At 29.7% G+C, this 24,729-nt stretch overlaps 2 protein-coding genes across 2 annotated transcripts; one reads left to right on the top strand and one right to left on the bottom strand.

Moving 5' to 3' along the window:
- Positions 1 to 5,508: 5,508 nt before the first annotated feature.
- On the bottom strand, positions 5,509 to 10,774 carry LOC108346542 (DNA replication licensing factor MCM2). The gene is made up of 17 exons (XM_017585616.2): positions 10,500 to 10,774; positions 10,235 to 10,416; positions 9,664 to 9,809; positions 9,382 to 9,565; positions 9,070 to 9,289; positions 8,777 to 8,984; positions 8,430 to 8,564; positions 8,151 to 8,342; positions 7,894 to 8,066; positions 7,621 to 7,809; positions 7,399 to 7,515; positions 7,130 to 7,214; positions 6,903 to 7,052; positions 6,678 to 6,803; positions 6,402 to 6,584; positions 6,019 to 6,180; positions 5,509 to 5,942 (listed from the first exon to the last, which is right to left on the bottom strand). The coding sequence occupies exons 1-17, from the start codon at positions 10,709 to 10,711 to the stop codon at positions 5,829 to 5,831; spliced, it is 2,778 nt and encodes a 925-aa protein (XP_017441105.1). The 5' UTR covers positions 10,712 to 10,774; the 3' UTR covers positions 5,509 to 5,828.
- A 5,380-nt stretch (positions 10,775 to 16,154) lies between these two features.
- Positions 16,155 to 17,085, top strand: LOC108346552 (transcription factor bHLH148). The gene has a single exon (XM_017585623.2). It carries the CDS (start codon positions 16,361 to 16,363, stop codon positions 16,961 to 16,963), a length of 603 nt encoding a protein of 200 aa, XP_017441112.1. The 5' UTR covers positions 16,155 to 16,360; the 3' UTR covers positions 16,964 to 17,085.
- The last annotated feature ends 7,644 nt before the right edge of the window (positions 17,086 to 24,729 follow it).

The following is a 24,729-nucleotide window of genomic DNA, read 5'->3' on the forward strand; positions in this document are numbered from 1 at the left end:
TTATTTTAATATAAAGTAATCATAATTAAATATTAATGTTATTTTATTATAATATATATAATTAAAGACAAGGTTTTGTGTATCCTTTTCCCATAAAAAAAAATCCTGGCTTTCTTTAATTTTAACTTACTTTTTATTCGTTTTCTGAAAAAGTTAGTGAATTGTATTGCATATACTTTCTCATAAGTTTCTTCTGCGGTGTTGCAAGATATCAGTTAATTTTACCGTATAAATATGGTTTTTTTCTATATTGTTTATTGAAACAATAAAATAGTAGTGGGAAATGGAATGCATCTTAATTGAAAAGGGCGTATATATGGAACCGCCTTTTTCTCCTTCTCTTTTAAGAGATTGTAGCATAAATCAATAAATATAAAATATTTCAATATTAATTAATAGTTTAAAAAGTAAAGATATATTATCTGCCTAAATATATACATATTATTTCAATTTTTTGTAAACAAAATCCTTCCAAAAGTAGGGATGAAGAGAATAATTATTGAGACAGTACTATTTTATTTATGCTACTTTCATTTGACTTCCCTCTCCTTATCAAAATTTAAACAGGTAATAAATTTTACAAATTGTAATAAATAACTAAAAATAGATTCTCTAGATATAATCTTAAATAATTATTCTATTTTAAATAGATGGTGGAAATAATAATGGAGCCTAATAAACATTGTTTTGTAATTAACTTTGGCTTCACTATTTTTTCTGTCAAATTTAAATTTATTTCTTATTAATAATTTAATAAATTACTACAAATATGCTAACTAGATAAAAACCGTATAGTTCTATTTTTTAAAAAGAGTCTTGAGAAATATTTGCCAAATAAATAAATAATTAAAATTAATGTAATTTATGTTATAAACAAGAAATAAAATAATATATTATGAAGAATTATAGAGTGTAATTTTAGATTATATTAAAATGTATAGTATTCAGACATTAAAATCTTTTCTTTGTAAAAAAGTAAATTTTATTTGTTAATACTTTAAGGCCTTGTTTACTTGAATGGATTTGGAGAAAAGTGATTGAAGGGATTTAAGAGGATTTGAAAGTAAATTTTGTTGTTGTTTATTTGAGTGGATTTGGAGGTAAGTAAGAATAAATTTGAAAATAAAGTTTGTGAAAATTAGTGTAGGATTTGATTGACGTGACAGATTAAAAAAATTTACTTACAAATACACTCTCTCATTTACCTGTTCACTCAAATAAACACCAACAAAAATATATTTTCTACGTATAAAATGAAATACTTATTTTGCTTAAAATAAGATTATTTTGAAAATAAAAAAATAATTAAACTCGTGATTTATATAATAATTGCAAGTTATAATAAATTAATACCTTTAATTTATAAATTATTTTTGAGATTTATGACAAATAATATTTTTTATTTATTTACATTTTAAGACAAACAATAATGATTTAAAATAGATACGAGGAATAAAATTTAAAGTTTTATTAATGGCTTGAGTTGTTTGTGCGTATTTTGAGGTTCTGAATATGAACTGTTGCACTGTGTTCTGATTGGGTATCGACAAAGGCATTAAATACAAAGTCTCATTTCTGACATTTATTTAACAGTAAACATCAATGCCTACAAACACTGTTGTGTGTTGTCATTTTCTTTGTTTGCCAGCTAGATTTCGTGTCATCCTAGTTTTGAGTTCATCAATTATTTATATTTGATTATAAAATAGAAATTCAATTTAAACGGTATAAATGGAAATTATGTTTTTATACTGGAGGATAGTTAGCTTCGTAACTCTGTATATAAAAAGCATTCTTATATATTTCTCACATGAAAAAAATTGAAAAAAATAATCCTATAATGGTTAGCATCCTAGTTTATTTATGACTATTTTTTAAAGATATTTGTAGATAAAATTTATGATTAATAATTGATATTTATGGATTTTTATAATTTATGAATAGATAAAGCGTATTTTAATATTGATTTATAAAAATAAAATTAATTGTTGAAGGGATATAAAAACGTAGTTTATGTGAAAAAAATCAGAAGTTAGTTGAAAGTTTTTTGTTTGAGATAAAAAATAATTCAATATATTTTTTACCTATAATTTTAACAAAATTTAAAATTAATTTTTCTTCGAAATTTTGATTTAATTTAATTTTTTAATTTTGGAGATGTGTGAGTTTAGTTTTTTAACTAAATTTTATTAAATTTATTAAATATATTTTAAATATGTTTAATGATAATATTTGAATTAGTTATATTGATATATTTTTTTCTTTCATGTTAATTAAAAATATGTTTAAAACCACAAATAAATTCAATAAATTAAATTACTCTAACATTTTAAAAGAAAATTTGTAATTTTCACTAAAACTTAATAAATCAAAATCATATTTAACAAAAAAAAAACATCTACTATGTTATTGTTCTTTTGAAGTTTTTTCATTCCTTCTCATGCTTTTGGGGATTTCAAATCTGCCCAAGTGTGTAAAAGGTTGCTCTTCTTTAATTCATCTTTTTCTCTTTAGTTTTTTCTTCTTTGTGTTCTACTTTAAAAGTTAACTATGTCCAAGCTTGTTTGAAGCGCGTGCTGTTGAAATGACTTATTTGGCGTTTTGTTGTGTTGTTGAAAAGGAGAGAAATTATGGATGGAGGTGGCTTCATGGTGATTGTGGGGAATGTGTCATTTTGGTAGTGAAACTGTGTCCTTCATGGTGTCGTGGTGGTTATGACTTGGTGGATGAAGAAGGATCTCCTTTCATTAGACCCTAAAAAAAGACCATGTGTATAATAATAATAATAATAATAATAATAATAATAATAATAATAATAATAATAATAATAATAATAATAATAATAATAATAATAATAATAATAATAATAATAATAATAATAATAATAATAATAATAATAATAATAATAATAATAATAATAATAATAATAATAATAATAATAATAATAATAATAATAATAATAATAATAATAATAATAATAATAATAATAATAATAATAATAATAATAATAATAATAATAATAATAATAATAATAATAATAATAATAATAATAATAATAATAATAATAATAATAATAATAATAATAATAATAATAATAATAATAATAATAATAATAATAATAATAATAATAATAATAATAATAATAATAATAATAATAATAATAATAATAATAATAATAATAATAATAATAATAATAATAATAATAATAATAATAATAATAATAATAATAATAATAATAATAATAATAATAATAATAATAATAATAATAATAATAATAATAATAATAATAATAATAATAATAATAATAATAATAATAATAATAATAATAATAATAATAATAATAATAATAATAATAATAATAATAATAATAATAATAATAATAATAATAATAATAATAATAATAATAATAATAATAATAATAATAATAATAATAATAATAATAATAATAATAATAATAATAATAATAATAATAATAATAATAATAATAATAATAATAATAATAATAATAATAATAATAATAATAATAATAATAATAATAATAATAATAATAATAATAATAATAATAATAATAATAATAATAATAATAATAATAATAATAATAATAATAATAATAATAATAATAATAATAATAATAATAATAATAATAATAATAATAATAACCATAATTATTATTATTATTATTATTATTATTATTATTATTATTATTATTATTATTATTATTATTATTATCATTATTATTATTATTATTATTATTATTATTATTATTATTATTATTATTATTTAGATTTAAACCCTCAGATGGTCCTCGTATTTATATGGAAATCTCAAATGGGTCATCGTTTTTTTTTTCAGTCTCAATTGGGTCATATTTTTTGTAAAAATGAGCCAATTTTACCCTAACCGTTAAGTGCTCTCAGACGGCGTTAAGTTTAGCTGAGCTGTATTTTATATTTTGATGGCGTGACATTGTTCATTAAAATTGAATGGCTGATGTGTTTTAAAATTCTTCACATCACACCTCAAATCAACTTCTTCTTCTTCTTCTGTCTCATCACTTTCTCTCTCTCCCATCTCTTCCAACGCTCAAAAGCTGCAATCTTTCATTGTTTTTTCCTCTTCTACTTCATCTTCCAACTTTTCCAGTCCTTCTCCATTTTCTATCATTTTTCATTATCATCTCCTTCTTTGCATTAAAAATATCTCTCCATTGCTCCATTGTTCCATCCTTTATTCTTCTCTACTTTAACTACTTTGGACTTTGACTCATTAGTAAATGGAATTTTAGAATTACAAAAATATCTAATTATGTGTTTAATTAATTTAATTGTAAAGCAGCTGATGCGTGGTGCTTCTACTGACATTAGTTGGGTCAGGATGCAAAATTCATTGATTGAAGACTTTGAAAGGGTTCCACCTGTATGAATGAGGCATCCATTAAAAACAAAAATAAATAAAATATTTGACTTTATTTCTCTGCTTTTCCGAATAAAGCCTGCTTACCATACATGTGTTTCGGATTATGTGAAACGTGATAATTGGTCAGGAAAAATAAATGATGATTTAGATGAAAACTAGTAATCTGAAGAAAAAAAATGAAAAATAAGTTAATTTAATTTATTGAAAGATAATAATGAATTTGAATAAAAAACAAAGAAGTTGGAAGATGAAGTAGAAGAGGAAAAAACAAAGAAAGATTGCTGCTTTTGAGCATTGGAAGATATAGGAGAGAGAGAAAGTGGTGAGACAGAAGAAGAAGAAGTTGATTTGAGGTGTGATGTAAACAATTTTAAAACACATCAGCCATTCAATTTTAATGAACAATGCCACACTATCAAAATATAAAATACACCAGCTAACTTAACGCATAACAGTTAGGATAAAATTGGGTCATATTTTTAATTGGCTCATTTTTACAAAAAATATGACTCAATTGAGACTGAAAAAAAAAAATGATGACCCATTTGAGATTCTCATATAAATACGAAGACCATCCGAGGGTTTAAACCTATTATTTATAATAATAATAATTATAATAATGATAATAAAAACAATAATGCTAATTACGATAATAATAATTATAATAATATTAATAAAAATTATTATTATTATTATAATATTTAAAATTTCATTTTAACATAAATTACTTTAAACGTATTTTATTTTAAATAGGACTTCCGTGCAAATTGTTATAGAAAATTTGAAATATTTTCTCAATTATGAATAATTATTCAATTTTGTAATTAAGAGTTCACGGTGAAATCAAAGATTTAAAGTTTAGGATTTAACAAATTAGTAAAATATACAAAAGGAAATGCAGTATAAAGCATACCTTTCTTAAAAAGAAAATAAAATTATTTTTGAAGAATAGAAATGTGAGGTTTGACAAAAAAATAGATGCCAAAAGATGCACTCTACTTATTCGTGCCTTAATAACTGAGTGTCTGTCATCAATCTTGTAATTAAACATTATTTTATCTTATAAACGCAATGAATGACTCGTTCACATTCAGAAAAAGTCAAATGCAACAACATTAACTGGCTAAAGGGAAAGGACAGCATTTTTTAACATAATAAAGCATAAAAAATTTAAATATATCCAAATGAAAAATAGACGTTTGAAAATGATGAGATGGATTCAAATTATAACTTCGTGCATTGAGCGGCGTATGAAAAGTCTTCTCGCTGGTCTTGGCGGTTTGGTAACGGGAATTGGCCAACAGTTAAATAATCTTAACTATAAAGCTTTTAGCAACACCAGTGATTAAAATAACGGCGAGTTAAGATAGCACAGGTAACTGCACAGTCAATGGTTAAAAATGATCCAATATTCAAACAAGGCGATGCCTGATCACTTTCCGTTCTTCATCCAACACAAAATTGGCCCTTGAAAACTGGTTGCTATTGAAGAATGGTTTGAGATCATAGATGTCATGCTCTTGAGCCTGCGCAATGTCAAATAAAGTCAATTCATTGATTACCGCCGTTGGTAACAATACTCAAAGGACAAATGTTCTTTACCTTATTGTACAGATCATCTACTTTAACATCTACATAAGTTAGCCCTGAAGTAGACCCTGTGACAATTTCTTCGAAATGCAGAGCATTTTTTACAAGCTCCCGGAGAATATAAAGCAGCAGTTCATTATAGTCCTTCTTGAAAGTCATGTACTTTCTAAAGCTCTGGGGAACAGCAAACACATTGTTTAAGGGGAGGGCTCAAGGTTATATTTGTTCAGTACAAATTCCATTCATTTCAAAGTGAAAAATAATTGCAAATTGATACTAGTACGAATATAAAAGAAAAGGCCAAAAGTTGAAAATTCATTCGTAACAAAATATGATGCCACGGAATATCAGGATTTAGGACAATTCCAAGGCATATTCAGAATATTTCTTTATACCTTTTGAAGAGCCTTCTGAACCCCAAACTTCTGTGTGGAAATGAATGATTCAAGTAGAACACGAATTGCCATGTCCACATCCTCTTGTGTAACATGTTGTCTGAGATGCATTCTCGCGTGAGCTTCAGACATCCGTATCATGGATTCGATGTGCCTTACAGCGATAGGGACTCCTTGTCCGTGCTATACAAGAAAACAAGAGAAGCATGTCAACAAATAGAATACAAACGATAACTACAATCTAGTTTGGAAGAAAAGTTTAAGACAGGGTATTACAGAAGATTCCCTCCGCAATTCCGCATATACATGAGACAGTTTATCCATATCGGCATCTTGTAACCTTGGAAAAATATTCAACTTCGCATATGTAATGTACTTCTTCAATAGTTCTTGAGGAAGTATCTGCAAGAAAGCCAAATAACTCTCAAAAGTCAAGACACAGAAGTCATACTGAAGTTTCCCTTAAAGATCACAAAACACAAGCAGGTTCTTGGGAAAGACCTCTGGATCAACTGGCACGGTGGATGCATGGACATCTTTGGACTCACTAAAGGACTTATCATCTTGGTTAGCACCCTTGGGTTGTGACTTGAAGTGACTGTCAACGACAAACGTTGCAAGCATTTCATCAGTGACGGGATCAACAACATCCTGTAAAATGAAGAACGCCCTCAATAAATACGTTCATACGAGGAGGTAGAGAAAGAAGCGGTGAATTTAAATATAACCTTCACAACGCAGAGGACATCAAAACGAGAAATAATAGGATCTGTCAATTCAACATTCTGAGAGAATGTTTTCGAGGAATCATATCTGCAAATGAAAAAAAGCAAAAGTTAATACTATGTTAAGATACTTGAAAAATGGAACAGAACCTTGCAATACTCGTAGTACATCCAATATCTTTCAAACAGTATGAGATAGAAGTTGGAACATTAGCCTGATGAACAGTACAAACTCAGAGCCAGGTGGAAGCAACATTAAAATATTTGCTTACCTTCCTCCAACAGGATTTGCTGCAGCAATTACAGAACAGCGTGCCTGAAGAGATGTAACAATTCCAGCTTTTGATATACTAATACTCTGCTGCTCCATGGCTTCGTGGATACTCACCCTGGTAACAAATACATAACTTAGTCTGTCAAGGATAGTTCGTGAGGGTGCAGATTAATAATGAAATTAAAAAATTTCAAGCAATGGTAACATACTATTTCCTAACCTATCTTGGTCATTCATTTTGTCAAACTCGTCAATAAGACAAATTCCTCTGTCGGCTAGAACAAGGGCTCCTCCCTCAAGAGTCCACTCCCGTGTGATTGGATCCCTGTGAACAGCAGCCGTGAGACCCACAGCTGAAGCCCCTTTGCCAGTAGTGTATACAGCTCTCTGTCCAGTTTTTTCAACGTACCTTGAAGTATATTTTGAAACGTTAATTTATTGAACACAGTTACAAGTAGAAAGACATCAACCAAATAAACTTGATAAATTATACTTGAGAAATTGAGACTTCGCTGTTCCTGGATCACCCAGAAGAAGAACATTTATGTCTCCTCGAAGCCGATGCTTTCCTTCAACATTTTTTTCTTGGCCTCCAAACATAGCTAAAGCGATTGCGGTTTTTATGTCATCGTGACCATAGATTGATGGAGCAATGGACTTCATAATCTGAAATTAAATCAATTGGTAACACATAATGGAACAATATTCCAATTGAAAAAGCGGCACAAACAAAAAATCTCAGGTACATACCCTTTCTCCGATTCGAGGGTCTTTGGCCAAATTTTCAATGTCTGCTATGTCTTCCTGTGTAAGTTTGTAAGCAGAAAACAGGTCTTGCTTTTTCGTAACATAATTTGCCTCAACAACAGTGGCAAATACTGGAAACCCATTTTTTGTGTTTAGGGATAAGTCAAAATTATTGGTATAAACCCCAGTGACCTCCTGAAAAAACAGAGCACAAAAAAAATATAAGAATCATCCCATAACAACCAAGACCAAAATAAGTAGAGTCCAGGTTAAAGACGATACAATCTCTTCGCCAGGCCGAGCGCAGTCAATAAGATCATTCAATAATATCACTTCCTTGTATCTTGGAAGTCGACCTGCAGGAACTATTCCTGGACTTTCTTGGAGGGTAAGCTTCTGAAAGTTCCTATAAATTGTCTACAACAAGCGCAAAAAGGAAAACTAAGCTTATTTATCCTTTTGTCTTTCAAATTGAATGAGCGTGAAATTATTTTGCAACATATCAGTGGATAACCATTTGGTCCAGTTAAAATGAAGATCGGTATTCCGCAGGACATGAGCATTCAAAGATTTAATTTAGACATCCTCACTCTCATCCGTTTCTTAATTTGGATACAGAAAGCATGTACCTGTTCAATGTTGACAGTGAAGGGTCCTTTTGATTGGCACTCAGGACAGGATCCAACTTTCACCTCTGAATAGGAATTCTGGAAAAAGGGTCCCAAAATTGCCCCACATTTGTTACAGTCATACTTCACCTGCTGCAACTGGGGAAAAACTCCGGAGCGCCTAGTTACTACTCCCCCAATTCGGATCATTGTATTCAAGTGGATTTGTCTGCTCCAACGAAGCCAATTCAAAGTTTTTCCAAGTGAAAAAAATATGATAATGAAGTAACACGACAGTTTGTTTTTAATGCTACCTTATATTCCGAATCTGATCGTATACTGGCAAGTTGGTAATGCGTACGTAAATCTTTTGGTGTATATTTCTATAATTTGGATGCAAATCAAAGACAACGCTCTTGGTAACATCTTCCATTACTTCTAAGACAGACTGAGGCGCATCAGCCAGCCAAATGGCGATGTTGGGATGAACATAGATAAATTGTTTATAATCAATCTCCAAACTGCACTTACTAGCTGTATAATAGACACGATGACTAAACTCATGTAAAAACGACATATCTCTCTAACACAAGTTCAATGCATAAACACTGTAGAAAATATATTACCTGAAACCATATCATTTATCAACCACACATATTCCTTGTCCCGGTGTTCATTTTTCGGATTAACATACGTAAGTAAGAAGTCCTTGAATTTCCTGGCTATGAAGCGGCGCACTTCATCTCTTGTAACCCACTCCCTAAGTGTTCCTTGAACTTGATACATCTCATACCCGTCATCAAATTCATCCTACATTCCATGTACCCAGGTTAATTGTAAAATAAATCAATGGTGCGAAACTCCGGAATATTAATGAAAGAAAAAAAAATACTCAAAGTAAACAGTACATCATCTCGATCGTCCTCCGTTTGATCCTCCCTTGAGTGCCCTCGTGACCTTCCAGGTGAACTTTGCAGTTCATCATCACTCGGTAAAGAAGCTCTGAAATCAGCTCGAGCCCTTTTAGAAGGCCTGTGACTGTCATCATCCGTATCTGAAATAGAAATCACTAATCAACACCATATATTTTCCACAGCTAACAATAAACAGTTAGCAATGCTTATAGCTAACGGGTATTTTAGTATCTCAGTTTATAAGGTTTGTGAAATAGACCAATAATAAGTGGAAATTCATTTGCATCATATGTTTATAAACCAGGAACCCATGCTTGATCGAGACTGATATTCAATCTCTTGCTCGTCCAAACGAATATCCATGTCACGCGTAATACAATCAGTCTTCTTGATGTAAAAAACCATCAGTTTTCTTTTCTCCCTATGGCATGATGAAAATGTATTTTGGGGAGCAATGGGTTGCTTTAGACTATTTCATTGATCAATTCAGAAAATCAACTTGCGACACTTCAACTCTTTGATGTATAGCAAAGAAACAATTTTCATCCAATTACAAGCAATTTACCTTGGTCGTGGAGAAGCTGAGGAAGCTTGTTGCGATTGGTAGTGCGACCCTCACGTGCGTCCAGTTCCATCTCCGCAGCCCTTCGATCCTCCATCATTTGATCAAAGTCTCTGTCGTCTTCAAAGGAGTTGTCCAGCCCGAAAGCTTCGAACTGGTCAGCCTCATCCATTCTCCGATAGTCACTGTTCATTCACCCAAGCAGGAAAAGTTGTGAGTACAAAAAAGAATAACGTTGTGGAAGGAAAAAAAAAAGAAAGAGACTGACTCCATGAAATTGTCGTTGAAGAGATCCTCTCCATCTTCCTCTTCCTCGGGTTGTTCCTCGAGATCATCTCGTACGATGTCGGGGTCAACGGAAGCCTCGTCGTCCTCGGAGGCTCGGCTGGTGTGGGTGTGAGGAATCTGGTCGGTGTTGAAACCAACGGAAGGAGAGGTTGGGGATTCGGGATCCGGCGACGAAGGGTTTCCTGGTTCCATGCTTCTTTCTCTCTCACTCTACGCAGTTGTTGATTCTTCTTCTCTTGTTTTCCTTTGTAAATTTATTCAGGGCTTGCAAACCGCTCTTTTGTGGGGTACCTCCGTTTGGCGGGAAAACTTGCGCGCCAATTCCCTCACTTGTTGGGCTGAGCTGTGGGCCAAGCCCATTAATATGGACCGAATCTGAATTTACACTACAAGATATATTCGTGGCTATTTTCCCTGAACTACTTTTTACTTTTTATTACTTTTGTGAACCAGGAATAAAATTTCGATTTATCCTTTCAACACGGTATAATTAGAAAAACAAAAAAAAATGACTTATATAGTTTAAAAACAATTATTTTAAAATTATACAGTTATTTTCATTTACGAATTATTTGATAGTCAAAGATAGCTTTCAAATTGTACATATATCTTTTAAATTTTGCATTTGAAAAGTAAAATAAAAAATTGTTATATCAGGGAGGGTGTAGGAAAAAACATATGGGTGGGTTATCGGAAAAAACTGTCAAAAAGTTATGAAGGGTAAAAGGGTCAGTACAATCTATTTAGTTACTCTGGTCTATCATAGTTACACTGGGGTCATTGCTTCCTTCACTCTACTTTTTTTTTCTTTATTTTTTACATAGAGACTTTTAAATTACACAATTCAGAAGTCAAAAAAATTATCTTATACAATTTGAAAGTTTTATTTTTTTAAAAAGGGTTTCTTACGTGTAAAATCCAAAAGCTAAAAATAAATTCTAAAAATTGAAGAATGTGAAGAAAAAAATTATTTTTGAATTTGCATAATCTAAAAGTCCTTTTTAGTTTTTGGATTACAATGTCATTTTTTACTTCCACATTCCACAATACAGTAATCACTTTTGACTTCTAGATATCTGAAAATATTTTTTCTTATAGATTTATCTAAAAGTCTTTATTTTCTATATTGTGTAATTAGAAGTATTTTTTAAGAAAAAAAAATTACTTTTAGATTATAATCCAAAATTATTTTTTACTTTCAAACTGCACGATTCCAAAAGAGTTATCATATTTATGGGGTGCATAACGAAAAATACAGAGGTGTGTGAAGAATTTGTTTTTCTTTATCTTTTTTGGGTTTAATACACAATTACTCTTTGTTTGGGCCCAGAGTTAATTTCTTCCTGTACCTCCTTAACTTTTTTCCTGCACGTTCATTATTTATTTTTCTATTTTGTTCTTTCTGGATTATTTGAAAAAAAAAATACAATCCAAAAGTTTTTTTTTTCGAAAATATAGCTTCCGGATTATATAAAGAAGCCTTTTATTTTAAAAAATAAATAAATTTAAGATTTTTTCAGCAAAAACAAATTTAAAAGTCATTCTTAATTTTCAAATGACCTAATCTAAAAATCAAATATTAATTTTTGGATGGAAAAAAAATATGATGGTGCAAAAGGAAAGTTAAGAACTTTTAACGTATAAGGACAGTTTTGGGCCTTGGATCCATTGGGGGTCACTAGGAGCCCAGCTAGCATGGTTTTTTTGGTGTCTATCTATGCTGTCATCCAACTTATGGGAGTTGCTCCCTCCACCCCCACACGTCTCTTCCTCCACCTCCCCAATTTTCTAAAATGCCAATTATATCCTTCTAAAATGACAATTATATCCTCAAAAGTTAAAATTTTTTATTTTTATTATTTTAATATTTTAATTTATTTAAAACTTCTGATTTACTTCCCTCTGCACCTCTTCCTCTCTTCCATTTCCGTTTACCTTTCTCTCTTCCGTCAAGCTTCTTCTCCATTTCTCCATTTCCGTTTATCATTTTCTCTTCAAGCCTCATCAACCTTTCACTTCTATTTCTCCATTTCTTTCTTCTTACCATATATAACATTTAAAATTATAAATTTAAATATAAATTACTGTAAATAAAATAAACAAATAAAATAAAAACGAAACGTAAAAGGAACACTGCCTCTGGACGGATGACATCCTTCAACGGATGTCAACATCCGTTTAAGGCAAAACGGATGTCGACATCCGTTTCGCCTTAAACGGATGTTGACATCCGTTGAAGGATGTCATCCGTCCAGAGGCAGTGTTCCTTTTAGGTTTCGTTTTTATTTTACTACGTTTTGCGGCTCATGCAAGGATTATAGGCTTGGATATTCAAAGGATTATTGGAAGTATGGGAAGGGTTTAGGGTTTAGAATTATAGGAAGGATTATGACTACGTACCTGGAGAGGAACCACGACAAGGACACTACACCATAAACGCACTGCACCACGTATTGCACCGAGAACAAGAGGAAGATTGCTTGATAATTCTTTTCACGATCACCAAGCTTTGCAGAAAAATATTTTACTCATACAAGGAACTACGTAGGTTATCAGTAAAATATGTTATAAATGAATAAAATTAAAAAACAATAATTTTAAAAATAAAATTTTACTGAGGAGCAAAATAGTAAAAGAAAGGTGGAGAAAGGGGAAAAAAAGTAAAGGGGAGGTGGAGGAAGAGATGTGTAGGGGTGGAGGGAGCAACTCCCCCAACTTATTCCCAACTGGACGAAGCAACTGCGCGTCTTCCGGGTGGCTTTCGTGACACGTCAGCTTCTTGGAACATCATTGCCAGCTCAGTACATGTTCCTTCTTATACATGGTTCTTCTTCTTTTCTGGATCTTGGTTGTGCCTCATCGTTAAGTATATTCATTTTTGTTTATTTGTTGTGTTCTTCTCATCATTACATCACTGCCTGATGTTGCCGCCTTAATACTAACAACAAATTAAAACACCTCATATTGAAGTCAACTTTAGGTTTAGGTTTCGGTGATCTAAAGTTTAGTCCAACTCAAAGATTCACACACTCCCCAATAATATCCAAATGTTACCCGTTTTACCATATTATATTTACCAGAAAATAGGTAAATGAAGTTTTCCAACAATAAATCCACATAACTAAACACTCTCAAACAACTACACAAAAATTAATTATTGAAAATAGATTTTAGTAAAAATAAACAATAATGTATAGTACGAATGTCGAATCACAAAATACACGGTTCAGTCAATCTGAAATATTAAAAGAATCGATCGATTATGGATTAACTAGACGAACATTAGGATTAAACAAAGATTATTATTAAAAATGATTACATTAAAACTAAACAAAATTATTATCAATTAGTTTATAATTAAGCTGAGATTAATTTAAAATTCATTTCAAAATCTATAAAAATAGGTTTAAAGTATTGTAATGTGTTAATAACATTTTATTTTATATGCATTTATTGTTAATATCGCACTTTTGTAAGTAACTTTCAAGTTGAACCCAACAGTAAAATCGAAATAGAAGAAGAACCTGAGTGTAAAGTTAGGAAAACGAATTAAGAAAAAAAGTTCGCCACTCTCCCGCAAACCGAAACAAAACACATGATTATGGTTTGATAAGAAATTTAGCTAAGAATAATTTGTAATTAATCTTAATTATTTTGTTGTTGTTTCTATTATCTTTGTCTTTAGGTGGTCTCTGTGTTATTGTGTCTCAAACAAGTGAGGCAAACCTGGCTGGCACATCATAATGCCTTGTGGTGATTTAGGTTCTCAAAATAGTTATCTACATTATCCCCTGTTGACTGAGGTCACACACATGCTACCATGATTTTAACAAGAACGAGGAGCAGTGTGCTCATGATTGCCTTGTCATTACTACAAACACAAACTACTTTTAGTTTTCACCCTTAATTCTCTTAGGATTCACCATTTTATCAAGTGTGTTGTGTAGCTTTGTCTTTGGTTAAGTATCCCTCGAGTCGCGAGCCATGATGAGTAGGGTCATTAACTTTGCAAGCACCATGATATCAAACAAGAGTCGAGGCTTGCTTATGATAAGCTAAACATGAATGATTGAGAATTATATTGTTAAATAAGTATAAAAATGTGGAGCATGATACAAGGTGAGACAAGAATAAAAATCCAAAATCTCTGGCAACAAAAAAACAAAAGAATTTGGAGATGGAAAAGTGGGAGAGAAACACCACACCACATGATGCATCCCTCTTTTGTTTATTGTTAATGTTATAATGGACACACTCACACACACACATACCCAACAATCATTGCACGGAATAGCTCAATGGAAAGCCACCATCATGCATGCACCCATCCAATGCGGATCCAGTTGCTCACTGCTAACCCATCTTCATCATCATCAAACCCATGTATTAATTCTATCACTCTTCCAATAGCTTCTCCATTTCAAATTCCTTCAAAGTTAATTACATTAAATTAAAACCATAACTTTATTACATGTTAAGTAATATACGATGAACTGTAGTTTTTATCCAAAAGATTTGGTAATTGTTCGAACCGTTTGGCATAATCCGTTTGGCCCTTTTTATATGCATGTCTCACTGTTGTGCATAAAGTGTCTCGATGGACCACCTTTGCCATCTCGAAGAAGGGTCCTTTCGCTCTCAACCTCGCTGGATTTTTCTGCTGTTATCTTCAACTATGAGATAGACATGCTACAGATTAGATGGCATGAGCTTTTATCCCAAATATGTCAAAAATATTCTCATGCGCTCCAAAATATATTTTCAGTGCCTTCTATCAACCACCATTACCCTTTGCCAACCAAAACATTCACCACAACACAACCTTTATATATGTCTCCATTTTTTTACTCCCTTTTTTCTTTCTTAACTGGGTTATGTTCCACTTTATATACATTATTTTATTATTATTTCGAACCCTTTTGGTAGTTTCTTTTTTTATGAAGATTTTCATTAAAGTTATGTATTTAAAACATAACGAAACAAATGTAAACACAGTAAAAGCTATATGAAAAAACCAATACAAAGATTTCATATAAATATAAACAAAAACAAATAAAGTAGTTACATTAGAATTACCTATTCAACTATAAGAGAACTTGTGATATTGCAAAAGACGACAAAAGATATTTATAAAATGCAAAAATCTTTATGTATACTACAAACTTCTCTTACCTATATAATTTAAACTAAAAGCAATAATTAAACTAAAATAATATAGTACAGTCAGTTTAGAATACAAACTAACAATAAAATGGGGATAACGTTGAAATATATTTATTAGCTATATGTCTTCAGGATGGAAGACAACGAAAATTGAGAAATTAAAAATAAAATAACGTACAAAATTTAGAAATGAAATTTGTGACTTTTACAAAGTATAAAAAAGCTGAATGATTTATAAACAGAGAATCGTCACCGGTTTACAATATGATAGCAACATATGCATTTTATAATTTTGATTTGGAAAAAAAAAATAGGCTTTACAGGCTGGCTGGGCTGGCATTCAGACAAGTACCGAAAGCTAAACCCAGTCCAGTATGCCTAAGCAGCCCAAAATAAATAAAACAATTATTCTTTTATTTTTTAAATAAAAATAAAAATAAAAATTAGGACGCGTGGTTTGGCAGTCTCTCTCCATCGCGATTGTGATCCCTTTATATCTCTACTCCACCGTTCCTCTCTCCCTTCAACTCAACTCAAGGGAACACTCTAACGGAACACCTCACCCACCCTGTTCCGTTCCCTTCTATCCTTTTCCCGTTCATCTTCTTCCGTAATTCTCTTTCAACATTCTAATATATTTCTGTGAGAGAATCGTTTTAAGAATTCAACATTCTTCAGATGGCATCATCATCCTCATCGTCAATGATCACAAACCCGCCAACAGCGAGCACGGAGCGGTCACGTGACGCCAAGAGAAGAAAGAAGAAGAAAACACAGGAACGAGAGGACGAGAAGCAGCCCAGGTGGAAATCCCAAGCGCAGCAACAAATCTACTCCTCCAAGCTGCGCCAAGCCTTAGCCAGAGTCAACCTCGGCTCCGCGTCGCCAAAAGGCAAAGCCGTGCGCGAAGCTGCCGACAGAGTCCTGGCCGTGACGGCCAGGGGAAGGACGCGCTGGAGCCGAGCCATCCTCACCAACCGGCTCAAGCTCAAGTTCACGAAACACAAGAGACAGAGAGTGGCGGCGACGTCCCCTGGCCGGTCGAAGAGAGCTCGCGTGAGCGTTCACCGGCTGAAGGCGAAGGGTGGAGCGAGTGTGCAGAGGAAAGTTAGGTTCCTGGGACGGTTGGTTCCCGGTTGCCGGAAAGAACCGTTGCCGGTTGTTCTGGAAGAAGCCATCGATTACATACCCGCGCTTGAGATGCAGGTTCGAGCCATGAACGCTCTCTTTAACCTTCTCTCCGCCGCTTCTTCTTCTTCGTCTTCTTCTCCTTCCTCGTAATGTATGTCACCTCACGTGTCTGTCCATTTTTTAAACTGTTACTATTATTTGTCTCCTTTTCTCTCCACTTAATTTGCTAAGTACATATTTATCTATCTATGTATCTATCTATTTTTGTCCCACTTTAATCTCGGAGAATGTGAACATCCCTTTTAACTATCACCACACCAACCACATTCAGTTCTTGTAATACACATTGATGTGAATCTTGTTTGTTTCTGCTGCAAACGGATAAATCTAAATAGATTAATTATCATGTCAACCGAAGCAATCTCCACTGTTCGTTTCAACCACGCATTCACCAATGGAATTGACTCTTCTATCTTGCAAACACCAAAAATTAAACTAATAGAAAAACGTATGGAGGAATCCGTTGCAAAACTTTCTTTCCTTCAAAAACAATAGTCATAGAATCCATTCTTTGCCCAAATTCTGATTTTACTAACCGGATCCATGATTGAGCATGTGATTTAATGGTGTGAAGCTTGCAAAAAATATCAGTTTTTTGTATAGGAAAGGAATTTGTGGTGTACGACGTAGGGTAAAAAAAAAACTACTCTGTTTGGATCTGAATTAAAACAGTAGCCTTTTATGTTTGGAAGTGGAGTTAGTGGTGGGTTATTTGGATAGATGCTATATTGGGTGCTAAGGTGGATACGAGACAAACATTGTGACATCACATGCATATTTGTTTGGGGTTACTATTGAATGGCAAAGGTTGCAATGAATTTGAAGTCTCTCCTACTTTTGAAAGTGTGTGTATTTGAGAATTTATTGGTCTTTATCTGAGGAGAGCATCGAGCAATAAGGCTTTATGATACTGTGGGGAGAAATTAAAGTGAATGTGTCAAGGAAATTGAATGGACTGAATGGCCAACTCCACTTCTCCAAACTTTTCACGAAAGCTCCAAAAAACATGCTTATTGGACACAGCAGAATGGCCTAACATGCCATGTGACTTGTCGCCCACACCTTACACGACCCCACTAACATTTCACACCATCTACTTCTCTTCCCCTTCCTTCTTTTTCGTTTCTTGGTTTCTTCCCACACCTTCCAATAACAAGCCATGGATCTCGTAACAAAAAAGTTGGTCAGAATGGGAAAAGAATTTGAATCTGGCCGAGGCGTGCCTATCTCAGATGCTCAGCTTAAAGGCTCACATGCCCTTTTAGATCAGGCAATGGCCTATCAAGGACTCAACATGTCACTTTCTTTAAACTCCTTCACTAACATCTCTCTCTCTCTCTCTCTCTCTCTCTCTTTCTGTGGCTCAGAGCCATTAAGACACACGAATGCTGTAGTTTCATCGTTTTCAGTGGAAGCACTCACCACCCCACATCCCTTGTTAGAATCGTAGAGTGGCTTGCTTGGGTTCATTTGTAAGAGGACCACCCAAAAATATTGAAAATTTTCCCCTTCTGGCTTTTCAGATTATGGAGGGTAATTCAATCGATGATTCTGGAAATTAGTAACAGAGAAAGAAAGAAAATTAGTAATTCTTGAGAAAAACTCGATAGAAATGGAAATAGGTCTTTGTTGTGTGTCCACATCCAGCACTAACATAAAAGTATGACCATTTACAAAGCAAACGGCAATGGTCACTCACCAATGAATCTGGCCTTTCCTTAATCAAACTCGTGTCACCAACTTCCAACACAAATGTTATTATCATTGTGGAAACATATTCATGAAAACGAAAAGATGAATAAGTAATAACAGAGTTAAAATAAAAATAAATAAAAAATCGATTCCCTTTGTGTTGTCCTTTCCTTGTGGGCTTAGCTCTGCTGAAGATATATTCGATTAACTAATTAATTTACCTAATCGTGGAACAATTGTTATAATGCAGAAAATCATAGCATTTTGACATGAGACTTTTTGACCACTATCAAACCTTTTTATGCCACATTTGATCAAGATTTCAGATTATAATATGATGATAAACTTCATAACTCTTTAACAATAATTAAACTATCACATTCCATTACTCAAATAGATGACTGTTTGGGTGGAATGCTGGTACATGATCTATATTATTAATAAGAGTTTAAAATAAATTGCATTTTTATGTAAAGACAATATTACTTTATCTTTATTTAAGAACAAGATAACCTTACTTTCATTGAAAGCATTATTCGTAATTGTATATTATAGGTCCTACTCCAGCACACACTTTATTCAACACACTCATCACTGAGAAACTAAAATACCAACTCTTTAGTGTAGAGTGACCATCATTCAAAAGTAGATTTCAAGGTGAGTTCCAAAATACAACTCCACCTAAATACTAGTTAATGATGATGCCATCTAAAACCAATTCCTAATATTATATATATATATATATATATATATATATATATATATATATATATATATATATATAAATCATTGAGTAGTGGACATCGCATAAGAAGTTTCCTTTTTTTTTCAAAAAAAATTAGGCTGAAGTAAATATTAAAATTCTAGAAAATTATAAGGAAGTGAATATAACTTTTGACATAATAACTTGTAAACTAAGATGGATTTATTCAACAGTTTTATTAATATTAAATTTTTGGTTTAAAATATTTCTTCTACGATAAATATGGATTCGTCTAATTTTTGTAATGTTTTTTTTTGCTGTTTTTATTAACTATTTTTAAATATAATATATGTGATTGAAATATTATACATACTTTAATTCTGATATATCAACAATCATTTCAAGAAGATGTGTAGTGTGACTTGATGGAATATGTCAACATGTCATGGAGTAATAACAATATTATCAACTAAATTTTCATGCAATATCACCAGTTCTTTTATATTAATATAATGGGAAAAGGGGACAAATTTGTCAAAAAATATTTGCACTTCATTTATTTGTTGATAAAAGTGAAAACTCAATTTATATAATTCGTTCGTTTTGGATATGGGTGGTGATATATGTTTACATTATAAATAAAAATACACTTATTTAATAATTTAAAATAATAATATTTTCATTATATTTATTTTGTTTTTAACATAAAATGTCAATATACATTGTTTCAGTACGTAGGGTCGAAAATCACACTTTCACAATGAATTTTTAACTAAGATTAACCCAATTGCGATCTAATATCGCCTAAGTCAATTTTTATCTTATTAATAAAAAAAAAGCTTTGGATCCAATAGTCATTAAGTTAGGTATATGACCGTTTATAATTTTTTATGGAATTAACTTCTTATATGGCTGACCAATTGTAGGATATTCATTTAAAAATAATGTAATGATAAAACTAAATTTCTTATTTTATAAATATATTATTCTATAATTCCTTTTAAATTTATTATATGAATTAAATTATTCACAAGCTTTTATGTTATATATATATATTTTTATTATTTTTGCTTTAATCTAAAAAATTTATTTTTTCTTTTGTCTAGCACTCACTCAAATCCATTCATTTTATAATACTTTTATTTTTCATTATAAAAATGAATAAGGAAATTTAACAATACGTGTATTAAATGATTTATTATGATGTACCTCGAATCAAATAATTACCATTACGAATATTTATGTTATCATTATTTTTCTTATTACTATTATTAGTATTATAGTAATAATATTAATAATAGATAATTAAAAAATAATGATAAAAATTATTAAAATAATTATGACAACTAATTTTATGATATAAATGTAAATTTTGTATTAAAATACTTATAATATAATTAAATAAATTAATTTTTTCTATATTATATATGTTCATTTTTTTCTTCATTTCTTTTGGTTTTTATGCTTTCATTTTCTTTCTTAATTTTTCGTACATAATCGGAATGATATTTTATGATAGTTTTTAAGCATAAAAATAATTTTTAAAATTACCTGATAAGTTAATTAATAATAAACTACTGTTCTGTTAATAAACTTTTAAGTTATAAATATTAACTAAAAATTAGTTAGTATGTAAAATTATATAAAAATAATTATATAATTTTTATTACAAATGATTTTTTTATTTCTAAAATAACAATATCTTGTTACATAATTATTAATTTAGGTTTTTAAATAATGGCATTGTTATTGATTTTTTTTAATACTTCTATTTAATTCTTAATTTAATTATAATTAAAACAAAATTAAAAATGACAACAAAAGTATATTCAAATATAAAGAATAGTAATAGAAACAACTTAAATAGATTATAAGTTATAAACTAATTGAAGTAGTATAGATTTTTTCATAAACTTCTTCTAAATAAGTTTTGAATATGATAATTGATCGTGTCAAATATCTATTATTATCGAAAAAAATCATAACTTTCAAAAAATAATCAATTATTTTAAATAATAATGTATTATGTTAAAAAAACCTCAATTCAAAAAACAATCGATTATATTTAAAAATAATCAATTATATTGATTCAAAATATTCACATATTACATAAATAACATATTAATCAATTATATTTAAAAATAATTGATCATATCAATCAATTATTTCAAAACTTCTGTAAAGTGTGATTTAGAAATATTTACGAATATGCTTTTACAGATTTCATTTGATTTTTAAAGAAATATTGTTCAAGATAAAAGAGAAGGAAGTGGTCGTATTATAAGTTTTTATTGTAACATCCATCATATTTCATGTGATAGAGTTTTTTTTTTTTACTCTGTATTTGCACAAGAGTATTGTGTGTTTTAGGTAATTAATTGTAGTCATTAACTTTTAAGTTGTCTTTTTTTTAATAAGTATTTTTATGTTAATGCAGTCTAATTTGCATCGGTGGATATTATAAAATGACTTGTTAGAAATATTAGTGGAAATCCACTTAAGGTTACCGTGATGAAATTGGATATAAAGTTTAAAGAATCCAACCGATATATTTAAACTAATTTTGGGTTTTTTTTTAATTAAATTTATGATAAATATTTGTTAATATTATTATTTTTTAAAAAAGATATAATATTTTGTTGTTGTTAATATTAGATTGTTATGATTGACGGTTTCTTGTTATCTATTAATATTGATCTTGTATTAAGTACACAGTCTCACATCTTTAACCATGAAAATTAAGTAACATGACAAAATTTTCCTTAACTAATAAATAATTTAATTAAAAATATTACTAACATTTTTTTAATAAAAAGTAAATTAAAAAACTCAAATTTATGAAAAATTTAAAATTTAATCAAACTAATAAAATTTAATAAATTTTCATGAAATATCAAATTTGAAAAATACTCAAATAAATTGAAGTTTGATTTAATTAGGATATGACAAGTTATTAGGACATGAGATAATTAATGAAAGAGGGTGGGACCCAGAAAGCATAAAATAATTAATGGTGAGCATGTGACATATACCTGTGCCTATAACCAATTACACTAATTTGCAATCAGTAGCTTTGTGGTCTCCCACCCAAGGATCCATCCAAAACATCAATGATCTTTCAATTCATTCAACACTTAACCAATTTCCTAATATTATTTTTTTATACTTTTTCTGTTATATTTTTTTATAATTGAATAAAAAAATTCAAAAACAATTTTTGTGGATTTTTTTTAAAAATTATTATTGCTTGTAACAACACTCTTTTAACTTATCTTTTTTTAGTAAAAAAAATACATAATGTATTATGTATTATGCAATTTAAGGTAATTCACATCAAACCATCTGTTATGTATCTACTGTCAATGTTTAAAAATAAGTCGTAGAAAAACATGACAAATAAAAAAAATTATGTTGATCGAACTTTCATATGTAATATTAATAACAACAATTAAGAAATTGACTTTTAACAACTCAAAACAATTTGAAAAAAGTAATCCAAAACTCTATTGCTATCATGGTTGAAATTGAAAAAAAAAATTAATGAAAAATATAAATGGCTCGCATATTCTGGTTAGATTGATTAATAAAATGATATTTATACGCGCTGATAAAATGTCACAAAAAAACATAAAGATTCGATTAACGAACCAATTTATTGAAATTGGTATGGTTTGAAATTTCAAATGTTTTATTTTAGTCTTTTAAAATATAAACAAAATACCACTTAAGATGTTGTTCTTAAAGAGTTTTGAAAATCTCAATACTGATGGACTTTTCTTATAAAAAGTCTTATATTTTATTTGAAATCCAATTACGCACTCTAAATTTTCTGGATATGGAGAACAATACGCTGAATAACTATGGTGAATATAAACATTTATTTCGTTTATATGGAAATTGAATATTATGTGTAATTAAATTATTACGTAAATAATTATAGAATGCTAAATTTATAAGTTATATATTCAGAATCCTCTAAAAATCTTAGATGTTTTTTTGATTGATTTTTTTTATATTAATTAGGAACAATTCATGAATAATCTAGCATATAAAGGTATATTAGCATTTTTTCTATTAGCAAATTCTTATATCGCATTACTACTTTTTAATACTAGAGATATAATACTTTACTTTCTATGTATATAGACATATATACACTGTGTTTCAGATGAAAACTACAATCACAAAATTATTAGAGTAAATCAGTGAATATCATTTATAATTTTAACAATAAATGAATTAACAATTTCAATACAACATATTATATCAATATATTATATTGTTTAAGTTCTAACAAATTTTTTTTCTTTAAGACTATGAGACAAATATCTCTAATCCCAACAATTGAAGTAAAAAACTATATGTTACAATTTTACAAAATAGAATAGTCACATTGATATATATATATATATATATATATATATATATATATATATATATATATATATGTATATATATATATGTATATGTGTGTGTATGTGTGAATATTACACTGTCAATCAAATTTCATAAATAATTTAAAGCTACGCAACCACCGTCTTAAAAATAAAATATTATGATCATTTGACCCTATTTTTTTATATTATATTATATTTCTTTGAAATATATAGTATTACAAATTAAAACATTTTATCCTCAACGAAAAACTGATTGAAATACTTGAACAAAAGTACCACTCTACTTATTGCATCTAATTTGCTTTCCCATGATTAACACATATTGTATAATTATATTATTAAACAAGAAAAAATACCAACGGAAAACAACTTAATAGTGACACATTAATTCTCTTCTCACAGATAGAACATAACATTACATAAAAAAAGATCCGAATGTGAATTGTGGCCTCTTACTTAGCAAGATTTTGGGAATATATTTCTCAAAGATAAGCTAGAACGGCGTGAAAAGTTGAATGAGAAAGGTTTCAGCATCAACCCCTGAAGTTATAATATTTATTTTCTTTCTCTAAAGCAGTTCAAACACCAAAAACGAATAAAAAATTACAAGTACTGTGTTGTGGATAAAGTTAGCATCGGTTTGAGATATATGATCTTCTACAAACGCAACACATCATGACCACAAATGGGAAACAAAACAAGAAGACACAATTGTTTAGCAATATACTAAAAAAATGTCCTTGTCCCTCACATGATGACCATTATATTATATTGAACCACTTTATTTGTGATTAGTGGAGTAATGAAGTAGATAGTGAGTCACGCATCCTTTTTTAGAGGTGGGATAAGACTTGTAACTTATTTGAACTTCATAATAGCCCCATTAATGCTTTTTTATACCTCTTTTTCCACTAATTGATTGCCACCGTTTTTCAATCTTATCATTCTAAATAAATCACCATTTTCTACTTGTTTCCTTCTATTCAATTCAAAGCCATCACAATGGACCCAACTAATTCAATGTTCTATATTGTCCACAAAATTCTCACAATTTCACCCCATAC

This window comes from Vigna angularis, chromosome 1 (genome assembly GCF_016808095.1).
Source record: "Vigna angularis cultivar LongXiaoDou No.4 chromosome 1, ASM1680809v1, whole genome shotgun sequence".
NCBI classification, from domain to species: domain Eukaryota; kingdom Viridiplantae; phylum Streptophyta; class Magnoliopsida; order Fabales; family Fabaceae; genus Vigna; species Vigna angularis.

What these genes read in the sequence shown, in the direction of transcription:
- LOC108346552 (XM_017585623.2), top strand. Translation starts at nt 16,361, where the DNA reads ATGGCATCATCATCCTCATCGTCAATGATCACAAACCCGCCAACAGCG.
- LOC108346542 (XM_017585616.2), bottom strand. Translation starts at nt 10,711, where the DNA reads ATGGAACCAGGAAACCCTTCGTCGCCGGATCCCGAATCCCCAACCTCT. An exon ending in ACCCTCGAATCGGAGAAAGG is followed by an intron (nt 8,067 to 8,150) that starts GTATGTACCTGA and finishes ATTTAATTTCAG; the next exon opens with ATTATGAAGTCCATTGCTCC. An exon ending in CCGTGCCAGTTGATCCAGAG is followed by an intron (nt 6,804 to 6,902) that starts GTCTTTCCCAAG and finishes GCTTTCTTGCAG; the next exon opens with ATACTTCCTCAAGAACTATT.